General features: G+C 34.2%; 2 protein-coding genes across 2 annotated transcripts in view; one reads left to right on the top strand and one right to left on the bottom strand.

The window, feature by feature from the left end:
- Positions 1 to 64: 64 nt before the first annotated feature.
- LOC126822201 (serine--tRNA ligase, mitochondrial) lies at positions 65 to 16,359 on the top strand. Its single transcript, XM_050550948.2, has 16 exons — positions 65 to 137; positions 1,305 to 1,654; positions 2,128 to 2,163; positions 2,613 to 2,690; positions 3,464 to 3,518; positions 3,823 to 3,886; positions 4,206 to 4,311; positions 4,759 to 4,806; positions 5,186 to 5,294; positions 7,151 to 7,196; positions 7,760 to 7,847; positions 12,017 to 12,129; positions 13,073 to 13,166; positions 13,751 to 13,843; positions 15,561 to 15,626; positions 16,103 to 16,359. The coding sequence occupies exons 2-16, from the start codon at positions 1,343 to 1,345 to the stop codon at positions 16,334 to 16,336; spliced, it is 1,542 nt and encodes a 513-aa protein (XP_050406905.1). The 5' UTR covers positions 65 to 137; positions 1,305 to 1,342; the 3' UTR covers positions 16,337 to 16,359.
- Positions 16,360 to 17,639: 1,280 nt separating this feature from the next.
- Positions 17,640 to 26,774, bottom strand: part of LOC126820479 (putative lipid scramblase CLPTM1) — a 12,158-nt gene continuing 3,023 nt past the window's right edge. The window contains exons 4-14 of the mRNA XM_050548470.2: positions 26,633 to 26,750; positions 25,557 to 25,642; positions 25,277 to 25,394; positions 24,777 to 24,879; positions 23,930 to 24,074; positions 23,627 to 23,720; positions 22,890 to 23,080; positions 22,009 to 22,104; positions 20,061 to 20,196; positions 19,290 to 19,457; positions 17,640 to 18,946 (exon numbers count right to left, since the gene is read on the bottom strand). Coding sequence (XP_050404427.1) covers positions 18,750 to 18,946; positions 19,290 to 19,457; positions 20,061 to 20,196; positions 22,009 to 22,104; positions 22,890 to 23,080; positions 23,627 to 23,720; positions 23,930 to 24,074; positions 24,777 to 24,879; positions 25,277 to 25,394; positions 25,557 to 25,642; positions 26,633 to 26,750 — 1,452 coding nt within the window. The 3' untranslated portion in view covers positions 17,640 to 18,749. The remainder of the gene's footprint in view (positions 18,947 to 19,289; positions 19,458 to 20,060; positions 20,197 to 22,008; positions 22,105 to 22,889; positions 23,081 to 23,626; positions 23,721 to 23,929; positions 24,075 to 24,776; positions 24,880 to 25,276; positions 25,395 to 25,556; positions 25,643 to 26,632; positions 26,751 to 26,774) is intronic.

Here is a 26,774-nt window from a genome sequence, read left to right as displayed (position 1 = left end):
TTGAAATAAATTCTGAAAATAAGTGAATCAGAAGATATCTTTGAAGTTATCTCCCTTGAGGTAGAGGGCACTGAATTACAAGATGTCAGCCTCCATGTGCAAGAATTTTTCATAACACAAGACAAGTAGATATTTCGGTAATTGGACAATTTTTAGAAAGCCTACACGTAAGGTTAGCCACTGGGGATAAAATATGAGAAACACGTCTTGCTAATGTCATGAAAGACGCTCCAGTCAACCCCCACATTGGCACATTTCATTTTGATTTACTACATACATGTACTATGTAGTACTAAGTAGGCTACAGTAGTTCCATTTTTTACTATATTATAGTATATAAAAATATTATGTTATCAAAATGTCATTTGCAGATGCACCAAGGGCATGGCCAAATGAACACATACTTGTACTCACGGAGTCTTATATTAATTTTTAGAACCAATTGAGGTATGCCAACATTGGATGATAATATGCTTTGTCAGCATGAAGAGTCAGTCCAATATGAAACATTCGACCATTACAATGGTGATGTCTTTAACTGAGCTATTCCATGTAATATAGGACTACCGTTTTGAATTAATAGAAATACATATCAAAATTTAAAACCATTATACCAGGAAATTGTCCTTCTGATCTTTAAGCCGAGTTTCCAGTTGTCTGTGGGGTGGGGATTCGGATAGCCGAATCATATAAGGTCCGTCATTGAGTCAACCTGGCGTGGTTTCGATTCGCCAGTTGTATGTGACAAGGAGTAGGGTCGTCTGCCCAACCTCGCAGGTTTTCTCTGGGCCCTCCGGTTTCCTCCCACTTTTAAAGACCCCTACGCGCAAGGGAATTATTGGAATAAATGACCTAGTTTGTGTCCAGTGGACCTTAACCCCCATCTCTCTCTCCCTCCCTCCCTCTCTCTCTCTCTGTCCAATTGTCTGTGGTTCAGAATGGAGTGATCAGTCAGTGCTGGGCAAGGAACTTCATTTGGATGACATGATAAAACTGCGGTCCCATATACACATTGGTGTGTAGCCTACACAAAGATCCCTAGGCAGTTGGAATTTGAAGATCTGGTGGAAAGACTGATGTCTTTGAAATTTACCTCATAGCACACACATTTTATGTTGTATGCCAAACTCCATTAGCTGAGTTGGTGCAGATAAGTAAGATGTGAAATCCCATTTCATTTTGATGAAATATCTTTAAAATTTATCATATAAAATTGAACCAAATACATACATACCTGATGATTTTTAAATCTATTCCTATGGACAAGCATCCAGGTCAAATTTTTATAATGGTTGTTGTTCCAGGTCAGTCTACACATCATAACCAAACTTTTCCTGTAAAGATGTTGTTGACAGAAATCATAATGACACTTCCTGCCAGACAAATGTTCTTTAAATCTTTACGAAAATCGCTTACCACTGTGATGAAACGATCTATTGATCAAGCACCACACTTTCAACCATGTAAAGATTGTAGGTACTTCTCCTTGTCAGCAAAGAGGAGAAAAGTACCAGAAAATCCAAAAGAATGGCAGACTAAGTTTGAATCGACTAATCCAGAATTTGATTGGGATTTTTTATGTAATTCTAAAAATTTATCTTTTATTGAGAATAATATCCAGAATAGAAAAGGTGTTGGAGATATTCAAAAAGTGGTATGTATATCTGATGAACCCACTAGCAGTAAAGTTGTCCATTCTAGATCTAAATATCATGGTCTAATAATTATTTATGACCCAGTGAGAAAACATTAACAAATTTTCAACATCGATGATTAAAGGATTGCTTGGTGTTTCAAACCTAGCATCTGGAAATTTATAGGGTCGAAAAGTACATTTCCACCAAGTGTTGCAAAATCCCACAGAGAACTTGATCCTGTATTAGGACATATAATGTCAAATTCCTTGTACCCAAATGAAATTTGGTCTAGAACTTAGTTCTCTATTGTATTTCCATGCTTTTATAAATTTTAATAAAAAAGGAAAGATAATTTCAACATAGTTCTTCCTGGTGACTAAAAAATTCTGTCAAGAACTGAGTTAACAATAATGTACAGCAAGGGAGAGACACAATAAATATGATAAACTGTGTGAATTTCCATTGATACAATATGTTTTATTTTTTTCAGCTATATTTGTGGGATAGATACAACAAAGAGATTATGGTAAAAAAATTTATTAGCTTGTTTAACTGATTTCTGTTAAAAATCAATGTGATATGAACTTACAGGTCACAATTCTATGGAATACAATTACTGCTTATTACTGAGCGACATTTCGACTAGGCTTCTCTCTAGTCATTATCAAGCTATGATAAAAAATGATAATATGACAGGACAATATATACATGTACGCAACAATACTTAGTTAATGATGACAAACCAGAGATCTCCCTTTAATTACATGTAGAGAAACCTAGTCGAAACGTCGCTGAGTAATAAGCAGTAATTGTATTCCATAGAATTGTGACCTGTATACTCTAGTTCAATTACTAAATGCCATTGAAACAGTGATATGAACTTATTGATGTGTTAACTTATAAGGTGACGATTTCTTTCCCAGTTTAAGTAATTTTTATTATTGATTAATTTTAATTATACATTTTCTTTTCCAGGTTGCAAATAAAGAAGTAGTGTGGAAAGATTTAATAAAAGCTGCTGCTGATTTACCAAATACACATCATACATCAACAGTAAGTTATATGATTCATATAATAGTCAATATGCTAATTACCATTACTTATGTGTATGTCACCTGTTTCCTAGGGTTTTTTTTGGCAGAAGTCAAGTCAGTTATAGAAGAACAAGAGGCTGTGGTATTTGAGCAACTGAACTGTAGACTTAATATCCCGGGTCAAGCCTTAGCATGAAATAAAGAGTATCTTCTAGATTTTTTAAGCACACTTCTCACTAGTCTGTAGCAACACTTGATTATATAATATGGTGGTTATTGTTCACTGACCTTTTAACGCTGTTTATTCTTTTTGGTAGATCTTTCAGATTTGTTCTAAAGTCATTTCAGTCACAATCTGATTAAAATACAGATCTATATTTCGTTTCGTTTTTTTATACTTTTGATGGCCTACACTACATGAAGATCTGACAAGTTATAGCGATAGGTCACGTCAGGGGTCAAAAGACCGACTTATGACCCTATGATGTCAGACATTTGATTAACCAATCAGCATTGATGTTACTAGTGGATTACCCACAGTTCTGTGGAAAACACACCTAAAGCTCGCCGTAACAGACCGTTTCATTGGCTTATCCCCGACACCATTCAGAATACGAGTTAAATAACAACTCTTCCAGATCCAAGTGTAGTAAAGACAAGTAAAACGAAATTTTGAACTATAAAAACGAAACGAAATAGGATCTGTGTTTTAACCAGATTGTTTCAATCACTGTATATCAATATTTATAGAATTGTCAAATTGATGTTATTATTGAATATGCTATATTTCAGCCTATAGGAGAAGAAAGTAATGCCAGACTAGTAGAAACTGTAGGAATGTTAAAAGGTAGGGCAATATATTTTATAAAGACACTAGGTATAGTTTATAAAAATATGATCCCCATCAAAATTCACCATAAAATGAAGAGTTACGTCAATTTACATTTCATCTTTTAAAAAAACTTGTGGTCTGCCACAGTTCAGAGTATGTCTACAACTCTTCTGACAAGTTGGCTGTTGTTTCGTGTGCAATAGAGTTTGTCTCTCACTTCCACACCTCCCACACCCCCTTCCAAATGTAATATTGAGCTCATGTTGAACTGCAAATAAGAAATTTTCTTTGAAATAATGTTTTTTATGCTTTTTTGCAGAATTTGAATTTCAACCAAAGACGGTTGTTGAATTAGGTGAAGATTTACACATACTTAGAACAGAGTAAGTACAATCAAGTAGTTCAAATTAACACTACAATAAATTAGCAGTGTAAAATTTAATGCATCTACAATATTTGTTTAACATTCCAAACATATTCATATACAACCTGTCGTCATTAGCCCAGTCGGAGCAGAACGGTAAGACGTTAAACCCCATTTCATTTTATTTATAATAAAATTAATTTTACAAGAGCTAAGAAATACCAAACATATGATATGTTTCACTGTAAGAAAATAATTTATGACAGCAGGTTAATCAGTAATAGTCTGCTATTAACCTATAACAAAATTATATTATACAAGAGTTGTTTTTGTTTCAGCAATGTAACGGCAGCAACTGGACATAGAACCTATTATTTTATGGATGATTTAGTTAATTTAGAAGATGCATTAATACAGTTTACATTAGAGTATTTACAACAACAGGTACGAATATCACATATTCAGTTGAACTGTTTTAAATTTCTTAAAGGCTCAGTGCATTATTTGCATTTTTGCTAAATGTCCTCAGATTGGTTATTCAACAGTTAATTAAGAAAACAAAATCAAAATACCAACACCAGATGATCTCCCTGCTTGGATTCAATCGGATTTAAACTAGCCCCATCAGGTTCCTCCGCTATAGATTGATGATATTTCTATTTATCAAAGTTTATTAAATACTAAACTGAAATGAACAAATTTTGGGCCGATATTCATATTAGAGATTAAATTTTCATGATCTAAATGATGAACTCAGATTGGTAATTCTGTGAATATTCTTACAGATCTAACCATCTGCATCTTTGAAGATTCTACCAAAATATAAAAAATTCAACAAAATTTGTTTAATATACAATAATTGAACGGTTTTTTTATTGTTTGTATTTGTAGGGTTTTACATTAGTCTCTGTACCAGATCTAATTTATTCTCCAGTAATTGTAAGTTTTCCATATTTTTTTTACTACTAATGACAATTTACAAGTATGATCAGTAAAATAAAGTGGTGTTCCTAAAATATAAGAATAGGTTTGATAATCAAGATGTTAAAATGTGGAGTATTAAGTGGAATAAACCATACTTACACCTTATTTACACCTTAAAATGGGCATGTTTTTGAAATATCAGTAGTAACTCATTTTGGATTGGATACATTTAAGGTTTTGATTTAGATTTTTTGGAGCACAGTTATAAGTTTGGTTGCCAAATGGAAAAGCTCAGACAATGCTATATTGGATTATTTATTCTCATCGAAGAGAATTTAACTCCTTGAATGAAATTATTTATTGCAGTTAATTCATGTAATAAAATTTGTTGCAGGAAGCATGTGGTTTTAAAACCAGTGGTGAAAGGAATCAGGTTTATAAGATAGATAATACAGCCTATAATGATGTTTGTTTAGCTGGAACCTCAGAAATGTCATTAGCAGGTAGATTCATCTTCATACATTGTATGGGGGGATGGGATGGCCGAATGGTTAGCACGTGCGTGCTGTATCATAACGCCTGTCATTGAGTCAACTGGCATGGTTTCGAATCTCTGGTTGTACGTGACAAGGAGTAGGGTCGCCTGTCCAACCTTGTGGGTTTTCTGTGGGTCCTCCGGTTTCCTCCCACTGCTAAAGACCCCTATGCACAAGCGAATTATTGAAATAAAATTAAACCATATGTTAGTCCCGAAATGACCTAATTTGTATCGAGTGGACGTTAAACCCCATCTCTCTCTCTCATACATTGTATGCTGTATATATTACTGATATTTTTATTGTCCCCCGCCTTTCGAAGAAAGCAGGGGACTATTAAAATGGGTTCGTCCATCTGTCTGTCCGTCTGTCTGTCCGTCTGTCTGTCCGTCTGTCCGTCCGTCTGTCTGTCCGTCTGTCTGTCCGTCACACTTTTTGGGACACAATAACTCTCTTCCTAATTGAGCTAGAATGTTCAAACTTGGTGTATGTGTTTATTAGGTCAATGCCTTGATGGAGTTCGAAGATGAGCATTTTCCGCTTAGGGTAAGCAGAGATAAGCAATTTGATTGGTTGATGCTTTGGGACACGATAACTCTCTTCCTAATTGGGCTTGAATGTTCAAACTTGGTGTATGTGTTGATTAGGTCAATGCCTTGATGGAGTTCGAAGATGAGCATTTTCCGCTTAGGGTAAGCAGAGATAAGCAATTTGATTGGTTGATGCTTTGGGACACGATAACTTTTAATTGAGCTAGAATGTTCAAACTTGGTGTATGTGTTTATTAGGTCAATGCCTTGATGGAGTTCGAAGATGAGCATTTTCCGCTTAGGGTAAGCAGAGATAAGCAATTTGATTGGTTGATACTTTGGGGCACGATAACTCTCTTCCTAATTGAGCTAGAATGTTCAAACTTGGTGTATGTGTTGATTAGGTCAATGCCTTGATGGAGTTCGAAGATGAGCATTTTCCGCTTAGGGTAAGCAGAGATAAGCAATTTGATTGGTTGATGCTTTGGGACACGATAACTTTAGTTCTAATTAAGTGAGATTGATGAAACTTGGTGTATAGTTTCATTACAGTAATACCTTGACTAAGTTTGATAATGAGCATTTTCTGCTCAGGGTAAGCAGCAATTTGATTGGTTGATACTTTGGGGCACGATAACTCTCTTCCTAATTGAGCTAGAATGTTCAAACTTGGTGTATGTGTTGATTAGGTCAATGCCTTGATGGAGTTCGAAGATGAGCATTTTCCGCTTAGGGTAAGCAGAGATAAGCAATTTGATTGGTTGATGCTTTGGGACACGATAACTTTAGTTCTAATTAAGTGAGATTGATGAAACTTGGTGTATAGTTTCATTACAGTAATACCTTGACTAAGTTTGATAATGAGCATTTTCTGCTCAGGGTAAGCAGAGCGATACGCAATTTGATTGGTCGAGACTTTGGAAAACAATAACTCTCCTACTTTGATTGTTAGACTATAAGTAAAGATATACTGTTTGATTGTTCAATACTTTGTAAAAGATAATTTGTGATAAATTTATATGTGTCCTCTAATTATTTTCCTATTTCGGCGGGGGACATCAGCCTCACTGTTGGCTTGTTTATTAGTAAATGAGTTGATATTTATCAATATCAGGACAGTTCAACATATTATGCCTTGTAGTAGAGAGCCTATAGTCTGTAAAGCTTATGGTAAATTCGATCGGATGCTGCTGATCTATTTGGTGTACTTTTACGATGTTAAGTATGGAATAATGATCTGCGTTCTATTTATGAAATATTTTCAATTTATAACCTAATAAATGCTTATTTTAGGCTATATGGCTGATGAGTGCTTAACGTCTCAAGATATGCCAAAAAAGTAAGTGGAGTTAATATTAGATAACTTGATGATCATGCTAGGAAAGTTATCAATTAATAACCAGATACTACATGCCTGGTGTTCTGCGGAGAACTTCTGCCCCTGATCACTTGATTCTCAACAGATGATTGAACACAGGAAAGGGCTTCAACTTCAACATTCATATACGGAAATAAAACATTTTTTGATTGATTTATCTGATATATTATGTTTTCTTTAAAAATTTTCCTTACTTTGCCTATATAATGTTTAAAATGTGGTTGTAGTGTAATACATATAGTGCTAGGTAGTCTAAATGGTCAAACATGCAGTATGAATAACAAATGCAAGTGCTTTGGTTATGATCCCATGTGTGTTTGTGGCAAAGGGTAGGGTCGTCTACCTTACCTTCTCTGGTTTCTTTCCACTGGCAAAGATTCCTACTCTTTTGCAAATACACCACGTGTTAATATTGTAACGACCTAAATACCTGGTAACCTGCATTTCTCTCTCTGGTTCTAGTCATGTATATATGTTAATTTATAAGAACTGTTATTATTAAAATTGTGATATATGTTATTTAGATTAACAGCTGTTAGTAGATGTTATAGAAGAGAAGGGTCTGATAGTTATGAAGAAAAGGGTATTTATAGAGTTCATCAATTTACTAAGGTGTGTATAATTTATATGTATACTAGAAGAATGCCCGCTTCTCTCGGGGGTCATAACCCCGAAACCGGAAGTGGTAGACTAACGCCACCTGGCCTATGTTACTCCCCGGTCCGAGCTACCCCTATACCCCAAATTTCAGACTCGGGTCAGACCTAGTGTAGCCGCCAACCCCGAACTGACAGACAAACAGACAGACAAACGACAGTCACAAATATTCGTATAGATATATATATTGGCATCTGCTTCTTACTGGGGGCCAGCAATGTTTGCTTCTATCAGAAGAAGTGTACTTCTGAAACATAAGATCTTCAATTTTCCCAAGGACACCCTGTGGGAAGGTTTGGCAAAGAATAGCATCTAGCTACTCGGACGGAACAGAGAAACAAGGGCATCCTGTGTACTCATTGGTGTGCACATGACAGTTGACATTCCATAAATTGTTTTTGCTCAACCGATAAAATAGGAAATACCGTTAGAAAATAAAACAAGGAATAATTATCCTGTAAATGAGCAGAAATCCCCTGTACAAAAGTCATTGTTTTTCTCCCTCGCCTTAAAATTGAAAATCGTTCTCCTTATTTGTAAATCACCTTTTTTTTTAAAAAGAGTGTAAAAGACTCACATTCCCATCGCGGCCGTGCTGTCATTGTGAACATTTATTTGGTGTATTCGATTAGTGTATAATGTGATCGCACCCTAATAAAATTCTGATGAACATGTTGCTAAAAAAAGATGGCACCTATGCATCATTGGTTAATTTAACTGAAATGTACAGTTGAACTCTCATGAGACGTTACAAATTACGAGAGATTGCACATGAAAATTTCTAATGAGAATAATTCCGGAAAAAATATATTATATTTTGATGGAATTTTTGAGTGTTTATGATTATATTTTGAATATGGGTTATGTTTTTAAACCAAATTTATACAAGCTATAAATATTTAGAAATGTCGACAAGTATTTCTATTGGAATACAGTAAGTAGTTTTAGACGGTAACAAAAGTTTGACTTGACCGTACGACTACGAGTGCTATTATTTAGCAGAGGATGTTTATTATCATTTAGGTAATGACCCCTTACATGCAGTTATTGATCTTCAGAACCATTTTCTATACATAGGCGGGTCAAACGACGGCTAAATGATGTCGTACGTAGAACAAATTGCAACAAAAGGTTTTTTGTTTTCTATTGATTCATTATGATGTCCTAAGTAAGGAAAAGAAAGTTTACCAAAATCGGAGTCCAAATAAGGACAGGGGGCGTGGCCAAATCCAAGATGGCGGCTGTCGATGAAAAATTGCAAATATCTCTAAAACTATTGGATTTAGACACCATAAATGTATTGCGAACAGATAGGAAGTCGGTACCAGCGAGTCCAAAAATGGCGACGTTATGTCTCTACGATGTCATGACGTTACTGTGACGTCACAACGGCATATCAGATATCGCATTCTTCCAAAATTAGTCCATTTATGCATGTTAACAGTAAAAATGAATGCTGATTCAGAGAAGAGGGTATGCCCATTATGGGTTGATAAACAAGAACAATGTGTTAAAATAATGTAGAAGGAAGCTAATAGTATATGAATATTGCTGCATTGTCGAAAGGTGATACTATTACAGTAACCGTAGGTCGTAGGAACACGGATTCATTTCAATTGTCGACAAAAATAGCCTGCATCAATAAAAAGAAATAAAATGAAATGGGGTGATACATATATGTCCTACTGTTCTGCTCCAACTGGGCTCTATCAGTGTGCTATGAGGGGAGTTTTGCCGTGCAGTGGCGCAAAGGCACTCTTATATCGAATTCCAAATGCAAAAGGTTCTTTTACTGGAGAAGTGCATTAAAGGTTGAATGGGCGGGGCTGACCAGTTTTGACATTTGGGCCACTCAGAAGTAGGTTAATCCACAAAATCATCAGAAGGATTTATATTTTGACACAGGCGTATTCGAGATGTGTTACAAAAAATAAAAATTTTTGGCTGTAATGCGACCAGCGCCCCCTGGCAGTGTTCCTTAAAGCATCACTTAAAGAATTAAGTTTTGGGGGCCCCGTATATGTGGACAGACAGGAAGTCAATACGTACAAAAAGATGAAAACCAGTCTACCCGACATTTTATGTTTTGCCACAGGCTCTAGCTGAAAGTCTGTTGGGATGTATTTTTCCTGATGAGCCAGGCTAATGGTACTAGTCCGGTAGTCAAACACCAGGTTAAGCCTTGCAATGGAAATAAAGCAGGGCCCGTAAGAGAGGGGGTGGGGGCAACTGCGACATTTGTCCAGGGTCCCGGAGGTATGCCGCGTAATGGTAATGTTTAAAAAAAATACATTTGTTGGTATAAAGTAATAAAAAAAACACACTGTTACTTGATTGTAAAGCAGAAGAAAACAGGTAACTTTTCTGAATGTAGGTATCTAGTTTCATGGGGAAGATTAGAATCGGATTTTGTCATTTCTACTTTTTTGGAAAAATTGGTAAATTTAAAACTATAAATCACCTGCCCCAGCCTTAGTGCCCTGGAGCCCCGACCCGTTCTCGTTTCGTTTGAAGCTATCGTCATCGTCAGGGTATCCGGGTCTGTAGAACGCTACAATGAATGAATGATCGCTCTAGGTCGGCTGACTGGTATCCGATCATTAAGAACGAAACTGAAAGCGAAATTTCTACTTTCGTCTTCGTTTTGTTAGGTGCTAAAAATCTCGAGGTTTTTCGACATTTTTGCAAATTGAGGACCCTTTTCACACCAATGTGTTTTAGCAAAGTGACCTCCAGTTACCCCAGATATACGCCAAGTGACGCTTGTCCCAGGGCCTGGATCTCGCTGTCACAGGCCATGAAGGAGCAACATTAAGGAGCTCAGGGACTCAATGTTTGACACCCATTTTGTGCTTGTACTGTGGAAGTGCATTGAATGTTGCATGGACAGGGCAGACCGATTTTCACCTTTTTGGACTCCCTGGTATCGAGTTCCTATCTGTCCACATATAAAGTAATGCTTTTGGGGACACCGCCAGGGGGTGCTGTTCACATTACCGCGAAAATTGGTTTTGTAACACATCTCGGGTACATCTACGAAACCGGTGTCAAAATATAAATCTCTCTGATGATTTTTGGGCCAAATGTCAAAATTGATCAGCCCCACCCATTCACCCTTTGGTGCACTACTTCTCCAGTAAAAGACCTCTTGGCGGATGAATTTCTATATACGAGAAGGCTGTTGCGCCATTGCAGGGCAAATTTTCCCTCATAGTAAACTAAGGAAGCCAAATCGGAGCAGAACAATAGGATGTATAACCTCATTTCATTTCATTTCTTCAACAATTGAAATGAATCTGTGTTCCTGCAGCTACTCTAATAGTATCACATATCGGCAATCCAGCAGTAGTTCTTTTAGCCCCCCTCTCCGTACTTGTAACATATTGTTCTCCTTTATCAACCCAACGTAATGGGGACACACTCTTTTCTGCATCAGCATTCGTTTCTGCTGTTAGGATGCGTAAATGAACTAATTTTGGAAGAAATGCGACGTCTGGTATGCTGTTGTGACGTCATAGAGACATAACGTAGCAATTTTTGGACTCGCTGATACCGACTTCCTATCTGTCCGCAATACATTTATGGTGTCTAAATCCAATAGCTTTAGAGATATTTGCAATTTTTGATCGACAACCGCCATCTTGGATTTGGCCATGCCCCCTGGCCTTATTTGGACTTCGATTTTGGTAAACTTTCTTTTCCTTACTTTGGACATCATAATGGGTCAATAGAAATCAAAAAACCTTTTGTTGCAATTTGTTCTACGTCAAATGTTACTTTGACCCGCCTAACATATAACTAATCACTCTCCTTAATATCAGATCACTCTCCTTAATTTCTAAATCACTCTTTTTATTGAAACTGGGAGAGCTTTTTTAGGGGAGCAATTTTTTCAATTTGTTCATTAAGGGGAGCTTTTTTCGGCTCTACTCTAAAATACAAACAACAAAGACTGCTGTACAATCACTATCAGAGGTAATAAAACTTGACGAGTATCCATAAATAGGAACAAAAATCTGTAAATCAGTGAGCAGTCTTCTAAATACTAAATTTAATATATTAAAATTACAAACATTATTATTTATTAATTATTGTGATAAAATGCAAGTTATTATATATTATAGATAGAAATGTTTGGTGTAACAGAAAATAAAACTGGTGAAGAAAGTGATCAACTTTTACAACATTTCCTACAAATAGAGAAAAATCTTTTTACTCAATTAGGACTTCACTTTAGGTAATGTTAATGGAGCTAAATTGCTATTCTTTGGCAACTAGAAATGGACACAAATGGGTCGCAACGGCAGTCTTTGGTGTCTGGTTATTCCAGTCTACTCCGGTTGTCTTCCCTTGTGGGATATGTTTAACCTTTTACAAATGGCACTTGCAAGCCAAGTTTAAAATTTTCAATGTGTCTTAAATATTGGATACAAGAAGCCCCATTGTTTCATGTTAAGATAACAACATCAATGTTGATGTAAATTGACCAATAAGTCATGTTTGCAATGTCAAAGACTGTGTATGATACAGATTTGGCTACTTTTAACTTACTATCATCATTAACGCTTGTATAGACCCTTTAGCACTTAGACCACCTGAAACTGTCCTAACTAGGACTCCTTAGTCCCCCCTTAAACCACCTGGGTGGGTCACATGAACAGCTGTACACCCCCACCCTCCTTCAAATGTGGTCCAAGGAATAACAGCCAAGTTTTGGTCTGTCCAGCGGTATACCGGTATGTGTGTGTTAGTTGTATTTTACGTCCGCTTTATATATGTGAATTATGTGCAGTCTGTATATCCAGACTGGTTAATTGTATCCAGACTACCAATATTATTGTACATTTTATAGCGCACAACTACCGCGACTAATATAGTACAAAAATTAAATACATTAATAAACTGAAATACAAAGAAGGCATTGAAATAAGTGATAAGATAAGTTTTGCAGGGAATTCAAACCTCTAGTATGGAAAACAAATGTAATGTCCAACCTGCTGACCAAGTACACACAAGTGTAGATCCTGTACTACATTTCATCCCATATAGTTGACATAATATATTTACTAATGATGAGGTTGAGAATCAGATATTGTTTAAACCAACATTTATAATTTATAAAGACTGTCATCCTTGCATATAGAAGATGTACATTGATAAAATTAAATTTATTATTTAAGGATATTGGAGATGCCGACACAGTGTTTAGGAGCTCCAGCTTATAGAAAATATGATATGGAAGCCTGGATGCCAGCTAAACAATTCTGGGGAGAGGTATGCAAGTGAAGCTTTGTTTATTATTGTGGAGAAGTCAGACAATTTAAACCTTTTATTATCAAGTACCAGTAGGCTTAAATCTAAATACTGGTATTTACTCATTTTATGAAATAGTAGAACCGCAAAAATCTGAAAGATAATATGTAAACAAGTGTCTGCCATTGCAGGTATGACTACTTCGTTTGGGCAGCAAAAGCATGTTTGATTTTCAGTGTAAATGCAACCATTTGAACATAAAAGAAATTAAAGACTCCAGTGTATATATGTATATTTTTTAGATTTTTATGCTTTGTTATAGGCAAGAACACACTGAGTAATTGAAATAATGATCCAATATGTCATAGATAAAGTTTCATACCAAGTAACCCGATGAATTTGCAAGCTATTATTGATTACATAGTCAATTTCATGTGCAATAACTACGTAAACATAATTAATTTAAATCTCAAGGATCTAAATATCAGATGATAAATGTATAGGTCAGTATTTTCACAAGTTAATATTGATGGGGATGATAATGTGAACATTTCAAAATAGTATATAAACTATGATGGCTAACTTATAAAAATCTCATCATTCAGATCTCCAGTGCTTCAAATTGTACAGATTATCAAAGTAGACGTCTAGGAATAAAATATACAGACAAGAAGCATGAAAATAGACATGTCCATACTGTAAGTAGTCTGTATGCTTCAGCTATCTTCTTATTTAAAGGACGTATGGCTCTATTCTTTGGAATCTTTATATACATGAAAATTGGTGCAAAAGCACATATTAATGTATATGAAGTCATTTATATTAAATTTAAAAAATATTTATCGTAATTTCTAATCAATTATGTTCGGTGAAATATGTTAACAGTTCAAATTAAATGACAGTTGTTTACAACTACTTAGTCTACACCTATTTTTATTAATATTTTGTCGTTTGTGAATCAGCCACTACTAATTACTTCTGCGTTATCTTGTAGGATTTTTTTTCTTTTGTTCATTACAAATGGCACCTGAAACCATAGAAGACACAACTTGTGTACCGATTAATCATTATACATGTTGATTGTGTCTTAAATATTGGATATAAGGATTCCATATTTTAACTGCCAGATAACATCAATATTGATTGAAATGTTCTAATTTGTGTTTTTGTCCCCCGCCTTTCGAAGAAAGCAGGGGACTATTAAAATGGGTTCGTCCGTCTGTCTGTCTGTCTGTCTGTCCATCTGTCTGTCCTTCTGTCTGTCCGTCTGTCTGTCTGTCCGTCACACTTTTTGGGACACAATAACTCTCTTCCTAATTGAGCTAGAATGTTCAAACTTGGTGTATGTGTTTATTAGGTCAATGCCTTGATGGAGTTCGAAGATGAGCATTTTCCGCTTAGGGTAAGCAGAGATAAGCAATTTGATTGGTTGATGCTTTGGGACACGATAACTCTCTTCCTAATTGGGCTAGAATGTTCAAACTTGGTGTATGTGTTGATTAGGTCAATGCCTTGATGGAGTTCGAAGATGAGCATTTTCCGCTTAGGGTAAGCAGAGATAAGCAATTTGATTGGTTGATGCTTTGGGACACGATAACTTTTAATTGAGCTAGAATGTTCAAACTTGGTGTATGTGTTTATTAGGTCAATGCCTTGATGGAGTTCGAAGATGAGCATTTTCCGCTTAGGGTAAGCAGAGATAAGCAATTTGATTGGTTGATACTTTGGGGCACGATAACTCTCTTCCTAATTGAGCTAGAATGTTCAAACTTGGTGTATGTGTTGATTAGGTCAATGCCTTGATGGAGTTCGAAGATGAGCATTTTCCGCGTAGGGTAAGCAGAGATAAGCAATTTGATTGGTTGATGCTTTGGGACACGATAACTTTAGTTCTAATTAAGTGAGATTGATGAAACTTGGTGTATAGATTTATTATATGAATACCTTAACTAAGTTCGATAATGAACATTTTTTGCTGAGGGTAAGCAGAGTGATAAGCAATTTGATTGGTAGAAACTTTGGAACACAATAACTCTCCTTCTAATTGAGGTAGAATGTTCAAACTTGGCATAGGTGTCTATTAGGTGAATGTTTAAACTTGATGTATATGTAGATGTTCATTAGGTGAATGTCTTGACTGAGTTCAATAATTAACATTTCGAGCTGAAGCTAAGCAGAGCTAATCAATTTCATTTGTTGATGGTTTGGGACACGATAATCTTGATTCTATCTGATAGAGAGTGATGAAACTTAGTGAAAAAAATAAATGTGCGATTAATTAATATGTGTCATCTATTTATTTTGCAATTTCGGCGGGGGACATCAGCCTCACTGTTGGCTTGTTAGTTTTTAATATTATTGAAAATATTGCGTTAGCGGTTTAGCTCTTTTAAACTGAATATATATATAATGTAGATTAATGGAACAGCATGTGCTGTGCCGAGAATGATAATGGCTATCTTGGAAAACTATCAACGGAAAGTAAGTTTTTTTCTTCTCTTTTACAAGAAACTACTGCTCCCTCTGGTGCCCCAAGTTGCATAAATCACATGATAAATAGCTGTGAACTATTAATGACTGTATATCAGTTCTGTGACTCAGGCAGTCTAGGAAGCAGTTGTTTCAGAAATAACCAATACGCTAATATCTTAGTATTCTATTATTATAGCCATTAGAAATATTATTAGTATTGAGTGAGATACTATTCACAAGATATGGTATTTTACAGATAAATTGAAATGGGGTTTAATGTCCTACTAGTCTGCTTCAACTGGGCTAATTAAGACGGGCAGTATTGTACAATACATCACACTATATTTTGATGTGTTTGTTACTGGTATAAGAAAATCCTATTAAAACTAATGAGATTGAATTTTTTTTTGGGAATTTCTTGAAATGATCCGTCTTATTTAACTTAATATCAAGAGAAATAATAGATGGATTATATTTTATTTCAGGATGGAAGTGTTGATATACCACAAGTTTTACAGCCATATATGGGCAATAAAACACAGCTACTTACTCCAAGACATAAGCCTAATGTACATTGGGTTAATTTACACAAATCAAAAACTATTAAAATCCTGATCCATTATCTACCAGTGTTTAGTTTTTGCAATTTGTTTAAAGGGCCAATCCCGATAATATTTTGGAGAATAAAACTGCTTAATTTTGGGTTAAAATCCCATTAAAGCCTCTACCTTAGGGCCGAGCAACTAACGCAATATATGTGATACATTTTCAAACAACTTAAACCCGTCCATCTTCATCTGGAAATGGAAACCAGCGTCCCAAGCTGTATTATGCGGTGTCTGGATAAAACCAAGACTTTTATTTTATAAAAATAATGTGTCGGTGAAATTTACCTTTCGTTATCAAGTATAGCACATGGGTCATTCACTGTATAAACCTCAAAAGGAATGGGAATCGATTATCAGGTCACCTGTCGAAAAATTGACCCGAAATTTTAAAAGGGTTACGTGTCCGGATAAGCAGTTTTGAAGTTCACGTCCAAACGATTCAATATTTTGAGCTAAAATTTTGAGAAAGGGTATATACAACATTCCTCTATATTTTGGCGTTTAAATTTCATACGTACTCAGACTTTCATTTTGTAGACTCTGTTCAAATCGGGATAGTCTCTTTAATGCACTCAACTACGTTCAAATTACAGATCTTGTCAATAAACTAAATGCTCAGCTTATCCCTTCACCAACAGATCTTTTTGCCAAAGTGAAAATCTCTTTATAAACTCATTTTTTCTCAAAATCAATCTGATGTTTCGTTATAGGCTTAGTAGGGCAGTAAGCCAAAAACAATTCTATGACTATTAGTCAATTTAGGGATCAACATACCAATAGTAGCCTACATTATGTATGGTTTAATGGTCGAGAGCATGACATTAAGTAATATAATGATACTGCACGAGGCAATGTCTTTAGCTGGAGACCATTAAACAGCTTAAAATACAGACACTATCCTGCACATGCTTTTCAATGGAATATGTCACGCGAGTCAAATATTTCATCTAGTATAGATAATGTACGATTGGCAAGTTGCCCCCCATACATTGGAAAGAATGGTACGCCAACATCTGTATTTTAATTATAATGAACTTATAAGTAGGATAGAGTAATTGCCTCGCACACGACATTATGTAATACATTGGTACAATACAACACACAGGATACTCCCTTATGCAGTATCAATATATGCTCTCAACCACACTTATATAATCTTTTTGGCTTGCTTACCTGTAGGTGTTGGCTAAGAAAGTTTCTCTGAATTTCCCAGTCTGGGTGGGTGGGAGGGCCTTACAATGCAGGGAAATTTAAAGTGCTACTTTGCTGCACCAACTGGGATAATGAATTCCATCTGTCAAGGACTCTTTTATGTGTACAAAGACCTTGGTTTTTCGGGTGTGTAGAAGTATATGATACACTGATTAATCTTGTCAGGTAATTTAAATTTTTTCCACAAAGAAAAAAACCCACCTCAAATAAAAATTTTAATTTAATATTTCTAAAAATGAATCTCAATTACACAATTTTGATAAGACTGGCAAATAAATACAAATGTGGATTTCAAAAGTACAATGTAGTATGGAGTGTGGTTTTATTGTAGTTGTTAATGTATACTTTAGTGTACCACATACTTGATCAGAGAGCATTGCTTTCTTTTTTTCCCCTTCAATAAATACTACTACCAAATTCTAATCTCCAGGGTAAACATGCAGGATATAAGGAAAGGTGGGTTTTTATGGCTCAGTATTTACATTAAATGGACACAAAATTTATTGATTTATGTAACAATGTAATTAAATCTTTCATGATTAAAAAAAATTCAATGAATTATTAAATAGATTTATAAAGAAATAATAATGATCAAATCATGATTATATATTTGAATGATTCATAATACTCTGAATTAGCAATAATAATATTCTGTTTTAATTTTTTTGACAAGAGTGTAAATAGTAACTTTTTGTATGGCTAATAAAGTTTTATAAAGCTAATAAAATAATAATAAAAAAAACAGCATTGCAGTCAATAATTTTAGACAAACTTTTTTTTTGGATTCAGTAATATTCACAATAAATATAAATCAGAAATCTATCAAATTATTATATACAATGAATTTATTCATCAAGCTATAATTGTTCTCTAACATAGACTAAGTAATAATCACAAATTCTGTTGTTACACATGGCTTTCACACAATTTTGTTGCATGGAAGAATTTTGCTTTTCTCAAAAATACATTAACTGATATCAGTTCAACAATCATTTACAATATCAGATCAATCCACATGATCATTCATAGCATAATATATATGGATCAATGTTATATATAAAATATGTAAACACACAGATCATACAAACTCTAATCAACTATACGACCACATCACACACTGAACTATCTTTACAAAACAATATATATAAAACAATTAGTAGACTCGAGTGTCAGAATTTTAACATCCCTTTGATGAAGTAAATGAACACAAAATCGTTGGTGCATTAAATTCTAATACTCTGAGATCACCATCCAAATAAAATGTTCTGATGAAAAGTTTTATATTATAATTTATAAGCATTTATATCTATTTTTAATCATCTTTCTTCTCTTGCTTTGTTTTTGGATCAGAATCAGTGATAGCTTGCGTAGCCTCATCTGGTTTATCCTCCAAACTTTTGGCATCTCCATTTTGATCTAGCATCTCTCCACTCACCCCAAACTCATTAACTCGAGTAGGATCAACTCGATAAACCCATCGTTGATACAAATAAATAAAGAATATCACATCTGTAATATACAATAAATAGGTACATGATTATACAATAAATAGTTACCTGTAATGATATACAAATGAAATATACAAAGAAACCAAGTTTTTTATTTCTGTAAAACTTTCCATTTTTGTCAAAGTGAGATTTTATAGGTAAAATAGTGTCCATGGTTGCATTTTCATTGGCTGTTTATGGTAAACAAGTAAAAACAATGATAGAACTTGTCAGATGTTAAGTAAGACTGAGAGCTGTTAAAATATAAATTATGGAATGTAAAAACGAAAGACAATTTAATTAGACTACATGCAAAGAATTAACCCTCTCTATATTATATACGAGAATAGAATTCATTTACTTACCATCTCGAAGACAACCTAACCTATATAATGTTGGCATCTTAATAACAAAGGCAAATATATCATCTATAAAGGTGTTGAGAGCTTTATAAGTTAACATTCTCCAAGGTAGATGTGCCACTGATTTCAGTTTATAGTTTATAAATAACTGTGGTGTCATCATAATGAAACCTAGAATGGTAAATAAATAAAAGTTGATCAATGTGATTCGAGGGATTTTGAATCCCTTGCAAACATTATTGTGAATTTCTAAAAGGAGAGAAACTGGGTGTAATGTCCACTAGACACAAACTAGGTCATTTTGAGACTAACACATGGTTCCATTTTATTTCAATAATTCGCTGGCGCGTAGGGGTCTTTAGCAGTGGGAGGACCTGGATAAAACCCACGAGGTCGGACAGGCCATCCTACTTCTTGTCACGTACAACTGGAGAATCGAAACCACGCCTGTTGACTCAATACAGACCTTATGATATGATCAATGATATATGATATGATATTGCAATATTCAACTTCCTCTGCAGAAAATATAAACAAGACAGTGTCACCTATGTTGGGAAAAAATCTACCATTGATAAATTTGGTTAACTTTTCTAAATCCATTTTTTTTTAATAATCCATTTGTGTACAATTGTAAATTGGCTACATCATCACTTAAACCCAATTTCATTTACGCCACCTTGTGGAATTTAGGATGGCTCCTTTAAATTTGGGCTATTTTTTCTCCATTCAGTTCTGACCAGAAGAAATGGAGATCTGCATACAGAAACTTACCAAATGTAAGTAAGAAACCATACATCATTCCTAATACCCATGAATACCAGCCTTTATGTTCTTGATATAATAACGAATAGACAGCATAACACAGGATTAATGGATACAATAACCATGATAAATATTTAAATGCGAGCTGAAATTAGAAAAAACTGAACTATTGCATAACAAAATATATTTAAACAAGAAGCCTATTAAAACAAGCTGATGTCCCCCACCAAAATCCCAAAATAAATAGATGATACATTAATTAATTGCACATTTATATTTTTCAAAAGTGTCGGGCAATCAAACTTATTACCTATACTTAGTCTAAGCAGAAAATGTTCACAACCAAACGCAGTCAAGGCTTTGAAGTACCTGTTAGTCAAACTATACATTAAGTTTCATCAATCTCCATCAATTAGATTCATAGTTACCTTGTCCCAAAGGATCGACTAATGAAATTGCTTAGCTCTGCTTAGCTTTAGCAGGAAATGTTAATCATTGAATTCAGGCAATCCATTCACCTAATGAACACTTACAACAAGTTTAAACATTCTACCTCAATTAAAAGCAGAGCTGTTATGTTCCAAAATCTTGACCAATCGAATTGCTTATTGCTACTTAGCCTAAACAGAAAATTTTCATCATCCAACATAAGTCAAGGTATTGATATAATCAATCTATACTTGGAGTTTCACCACTCTCTCAGAATTAGAACCAAAGTTATCATGTTCCAAAGTCTCAACCAATCAAATTGCTTATCTCTCTTAGCCTTCATGAAAAATGCGGATGATCTAACTTTGTCAAGGCATTCACATAATAGACACCTACACCAAATTTAAACATTCTGCCCCAATTAGAAGGAGAGTTATTGTGTTCCAAATTCTCGACCAATCAGATTGAAGTCACTACTTTGTCTAAGCAGAATACGCCCAGCATCAAATTTTGTTAAGGTATTGATGTAATGAAACAAGCTCCAAACTGCTTACCCTGAGCCGAAAATGCTCATTATCGAACTTAGTCAAGGTATAGATGTGATGAAACTATACACTGAGTTTAATACTATTACTTAACTAGAACCAAAGTTATCGTGTCCCAAAGCATGAACCAATCAAAGTGCTTAGCCTAAACAGAAAATGCTCATCTTCGAACTCCATCAAGGCACACACCAAATGAATGCCTACATCAAATTTGAACATTCCACCTCAATTAGAAGGATAGGTATTGTGTTCCAAAGTCTCGACCAATGAAATTGCTCATCGCTCTGCTTACCCTGAGTGTGTCACCCTCACCCAATTATAACTAAAGTTATTGTGTCCTAATATATACCTACACCAAAGGCGTTTTTATCGACCACCGATTAGCCAAAGTGATCTGCATTCAATCAAATTTTCATCTTTAACGTCCATCTAATTCAAATTGGTTACCCTAATCAACGAATTTATCGACACCGATTTCCAAAGCGATTACATCAAATCGCCAAATCACTTCAGGGTGCGATTTAACGATTTGATCGGGTGATCACATGTTTTTTTCAACTGTGGCCAGCCACAAGATTGTTTACAGCTAATCGGAGCATTTAACGAACTCGCCAAAGTACTTTGAAATCGACTATACTGTCACATGACATCTCCACTAAATTCAAATCGATTTGGCAATTCGATAAAAAAGCCTAAGTTTGAACATTCTTGTTCAATTTGTATGAGAGTTATTGTGTCCCAAAAAGTTTGACAGACAGACCCATTTTAATAGCCCCCTGTCTTTCGAAGAATCTAATGGATATTTCATTATTGAAGAACATAATTTTACATTTTAACAGCTTAATATGTGGTATATTAACAACTATAGGGAGTAAAAATAACATATATTGAGGATATTTCATAACTGCACGTTAACATTACTATTCAGAATGTAAACATTAAAATTTATAGGTCAATATACTTGAATAAAAATTTAAACTAACCATATCATACTGTTTAGTATTAGACTGTGTATAACTTGATTTATCTTTTATAGTTATTCTTGGTAAAAATCCAAATAATTTACGCTCTCGATCCAACTATAAAAAGAACAGAAATATTTAATTCTAATAATACTATAAATATGTCATGGAATTAATGTTTTAATTTTGTTGATCACAAACCTGGAGGTGCGGGGTCCAATCCCCATTTGTTGGCATAAAAAAGTTCCAGCCTGGTTTCCCCTTGTCATTGGTGCATAATGGATGGGCTAGCATGGAACATTTCCATGAGATTTTAAAAAAATGAGGTTCCATGTACATGTTGGTGTCCATGTTAAAGAAATCTGGGGTTTGGAATCTGATGAACAGAAGACAGAAACCTTGATTTGCACTTTATTCTATTGTTATTAGAATGTGGGGCTTATCAAAAGTAGATAATCATTACATAAGCTCACACTGCAAAGTTGATATTTCTCACTTATGAACAAATCACTTTTATTAATGTAAATATCTGCTACAAACAGATCTAAGTTGTCATGTTATATGCATAATGTTAAAATAGTAATAAGACAGTAGTCAAAGTAGGTGTTATTTAACGAAGATGTTAAAACTGTGGCTAATAAGTGTTATAGACCATAGTGGTGTATATATACATAAGAGAAATAGTCATGCTTTTACAGCTAGTTACACGCCTGCTAATTGAATTATACCACTTTCTACAAATACTAAACATTAGTTTAGAGTACCGTAATGACAACTTGTATAATTTAATGCCTTTATTAGTAAAAGGCCTAGGTTATAGATGAAAGTTTTCAGTTTCACAGTGTATTAATTTATTCAAAAGAAGGTTAAAATAAAACTCCAGCATTTCTACAGTATCCTACCTTGACATCCATGACTTTGTGTATTTTCCAGATTTCGATACCCAGTCCTACAAAGATACTGATTCTAACAACAGTATTAGTTTCATTGTCCATCACGTATAACAGTACAATAAGAGACTGGAAGACATTGAAGAACACAGATCTGACAGATAAACCTTCCAAGGATTTACGACTCTTCCAAAATTGAATATCTGAAAACAGAAACAAGTATACAATGACTCAATAAGCGTACACAGTATATCAAATCATTGAAACTGGAGACAAAGAGAACAAATCACAAACACTGTTTAAAACATGTATACAATGATTCAATAAGCGTATACAGTATATCAAATCACATTAGAGAGAGAGAGAGAGAAATGGGGTTTAACGTCCACTCGACACAACTAGATCATTTCGGGACTAACATATGGTTTAATTTTATTTCAATAATTCGCTTGCGCATAGGGGTCTTTAGCAGTGGGAGGAAACCGGAGGACCCGGAGAAAACCCACGAGGTTGGACAGGTGTCTCTACTCCTTGTCACGTACAACCGGGGATTAGAAACCATGCCAGTCGACTCAATGACAGACTTTGAAACTGAAGACAAAGAGAACAAATCCCGAACACTGTTTAAAACTTGGGTTGAGCATGGAATCACTTGTATGTATCACTAAAATCCTTTATCAGTTTTACTAGCACAGTAGATTTTACTGCAATAAATATGAATAATCTGAATATATTTCAATGAGACTTACCATTCTTAAATGCCAGAAACTCAAATACACTATGTAAAATAGAAACAACAATCGTCATACCCAAAAGATAAGGATTCGTCTCTAAAAATGCTGTCTGAAAAAATTAAAGATTGATATATATATATATATCAATAAAATAAAATGCTAATAATGCCAAAAAAAGGAATTATTAATTACATATGAAGAGAAGTTTTTTCAGTCCAATACGCTTTTACTCCTAGATACTGTTCTGCCATAAAATATAGAATTAGAAATGGATGTTTCTAACCAAATATGAAATATTTAGATAATATATAAAAGTACCTTCAAAGAATCCTGATCTTGATCAGATTCTTCCATTAAATCGCTTCCCATAAAGTTATACCATTTATTTCTCATACTTTGAGCAGCATACATTTGCCATTTGAACAAGGAGATTGGTGAATAGGTTAGTGTAAAGTTTAAAACTCTACAAAAAAAACAAATAGCAAAATTATAGTAAAGTAATATGGGATGAGCCTACCAGTAAAATATTAAAGCGTACACATTATTCAGCTTGAAAAGTTAAAGGAGTATTAGGTAAGATTGGATAAAAGAGACGACAGTTCTCACTATAATGAAAACAGAATACGCAGAAAATTAGTGTCAAATTGCTTAATTCTGAACCAAGATATTAGTGATTCAATTTTAGCCTAGTCTCGATCGTCATTACTACCGTTCGAACGATAATAAACAAAGTCTCAATTATCCATTTTTACATTAAATCATCTATCATAAAACGTATTCAAATCCACTAAAAATCGCAGGCTAACGATGGCACTGAGAGCTGATTATGGTCTTGATAAGCTAATTAATGTCTAATAATTTAGATAACATTTATGGCCTAAAGAAAGACCTGCAATAGACAGATTTAGCTCTTGCATAGTGTATGTTTAATGTAGCTGTTAAATTGCAAAGACATAAATGGGCAATTGAATGTTTTCATTCCATAGGAATGATCAACTCAATCTAAAGAAAGATGCCCCCTTCTTGATTTTACATCGGGGGAAAAAAACCTCTAAATCTCTTTGAACGTAGGACAAGGCTGTATTCCGGTTTCCCCTGGCATGACTAGTAATTTTGATTTAAGTTGAATAATAAACAAATGCATGGAAATAAATAATTTCCTTACTTTGTTGTTTCATTTACTGGCAGATAATCTCTTTGTAGATTCCAATAATCATTGAAATATACAACAGGATAATACTCATTACTATCAGGTACAAAATCAATAACTGAAAGACAAAAGGAAAATTTATACAATTAATATTTTTGTTATAAAATATTGTGATATTACACAGAAATATTTTCTCAGTTTTTTTTATACAATTTCCCAAACATAATAGTGACAATTCAAGTGTAGACTAGTTAAGGGGAATAACTGTTTTAGTCATATAGATGGCGTGCTGATACCAATATTCAATAGTTGACTTTTTTATATTGTTTATTATGTTACTGCATTTGATTAATATGGTATGAGTATCTTGCTTCGTGAGATGATGTATACAGATGTAGCCTAAGGAATAAGGATGGTACACAGGTATCGTATTTTCATTTAAATTTATTTTGTTTTAATATGGTTATACCCCATTGACGTATGTTTACAGAAGAGAATAAACTATATGTACTTACATTCATCAAGTGGAGGTGGTACCGACCCTCTCATCCATGGAGAGTGATCATCAAGGAGATTCAAGGTTAAATTAGGATGCCAGTGAGAAAGAATTTCAAATGAAGATGAATTATCCCTCTGAAAAGTGATGAAAGAAATAGAATAAAATATGTTACAATGACTAACCAACAATATAAGGTTCTTTATCACATTGTTTTCATAGTTCCTTCTTACTTTTGGGGAGATGTATTTCTTTTGTTTTTGTTAATGAAATTAGAATTTATAATATATACTACAAACCATAATAAGATCTGGATGTACATCTGTTTCACCTGTTAATAGGTTTACAGATTTGTGGAATACTCTCTTCTTAAATTTATTAAGACCTAAAAATAAATATGAATATCTGAAAATAACTTTATCTATTTTATCGAAATTAAAGGATAATAATAACTTTGGTTGTTATGTTTATTCTAATTTAATATGATTAAATCAGTTCAGTAATTGAAGAAAAAAGGTAAGAGGTAGAAATGGGTTTAAAGTTCACATAACCGTAATAAAGTCATTTTGGGATGAACATGTGGTAAATTTTATTTAATAATTCAGTTGTATACATGGATCCTTTTAGAAGTGTGAGATAACCAGAGTACCCACAAGCTAAGACAGGTATCCTTAACTCTTGTGGAATTAAATCCATCATCTGCATAGATTACAGACCTTATGATCCACAGTGTGCATGTTACAAAATATTAAAATGTGACAAGTTTGACTTAATCTGAAGGATGTTCATAGCTCAGTATAAAACATTTTAAAGTGAACAATTGAATTCCAGCTAACAAACAATTGTTTTTTTCCAAGTGAATTTCTGTCCGTTCTTAGATATCAATGACATCTTATGATAAAGGGGAACCCCATTAAAATAGCGATCTATTATCCTGTTCAAAAAATTAAACCTAGAAAATTGTTTTAAATGAATTCAACATTGGGATAATATTGGATTGAATTTAAGAAAATTAGAGACACTACTAATGTTTTCTTTTACAATAAGAATCTATACTAGTGACTTTCGTCTCTCTGTTCAGGATTGGTGGCTACATTAGGGCTGTCTCAAGACTGACATTTGGTTTAATGGGGTAGCTTGGACCAGGGAGTAACATAGGTCTGGTGGCGATGGATTACCCCTTCCGGTTTCGGAGTTATGCTACTTCCGTTTCATGGCTATACCTGTGCTACAATGGGTCGACAGCTAGTTTAACATAAAAGGAAGTGATCTATCAGTATTTATTTTGTATGATTATTAATATGTGAATTACATAGAAACTTCCTGGTTTATATTTTGTGTTAAGGATTATTAGAGGGAAGGATATAAAACTTACGCTTAGATCTAGAAACTGTATTCTTTTTACTATATCTTCCTTTATCTGCTGGATCAGGTGATCTTCCTTCTTTCACAAAATAAACATGTAAATATAATGATCCATTGTTCTGTACAGCCTGAAATAGAAATTAACATCTTCC

This window comes from Patella vulgata, chromosome 5, assembly GCF_932274485.2.
Source record: "Patella vulgata chromosome 5, xgPatVulg1.2, whole genome shotgun sequence".
Classification (NCBI taxonomy): Eukaryota; Metazoa; Mollusca; class Gastropoda; family Patellidae; genus Patella; species Patella vulgata.
The sequence above is the reverse complement of the archived record's forward strand: the minus strand, read 5'-3'. Positions and strand labels throughout refer to the sequence as shown.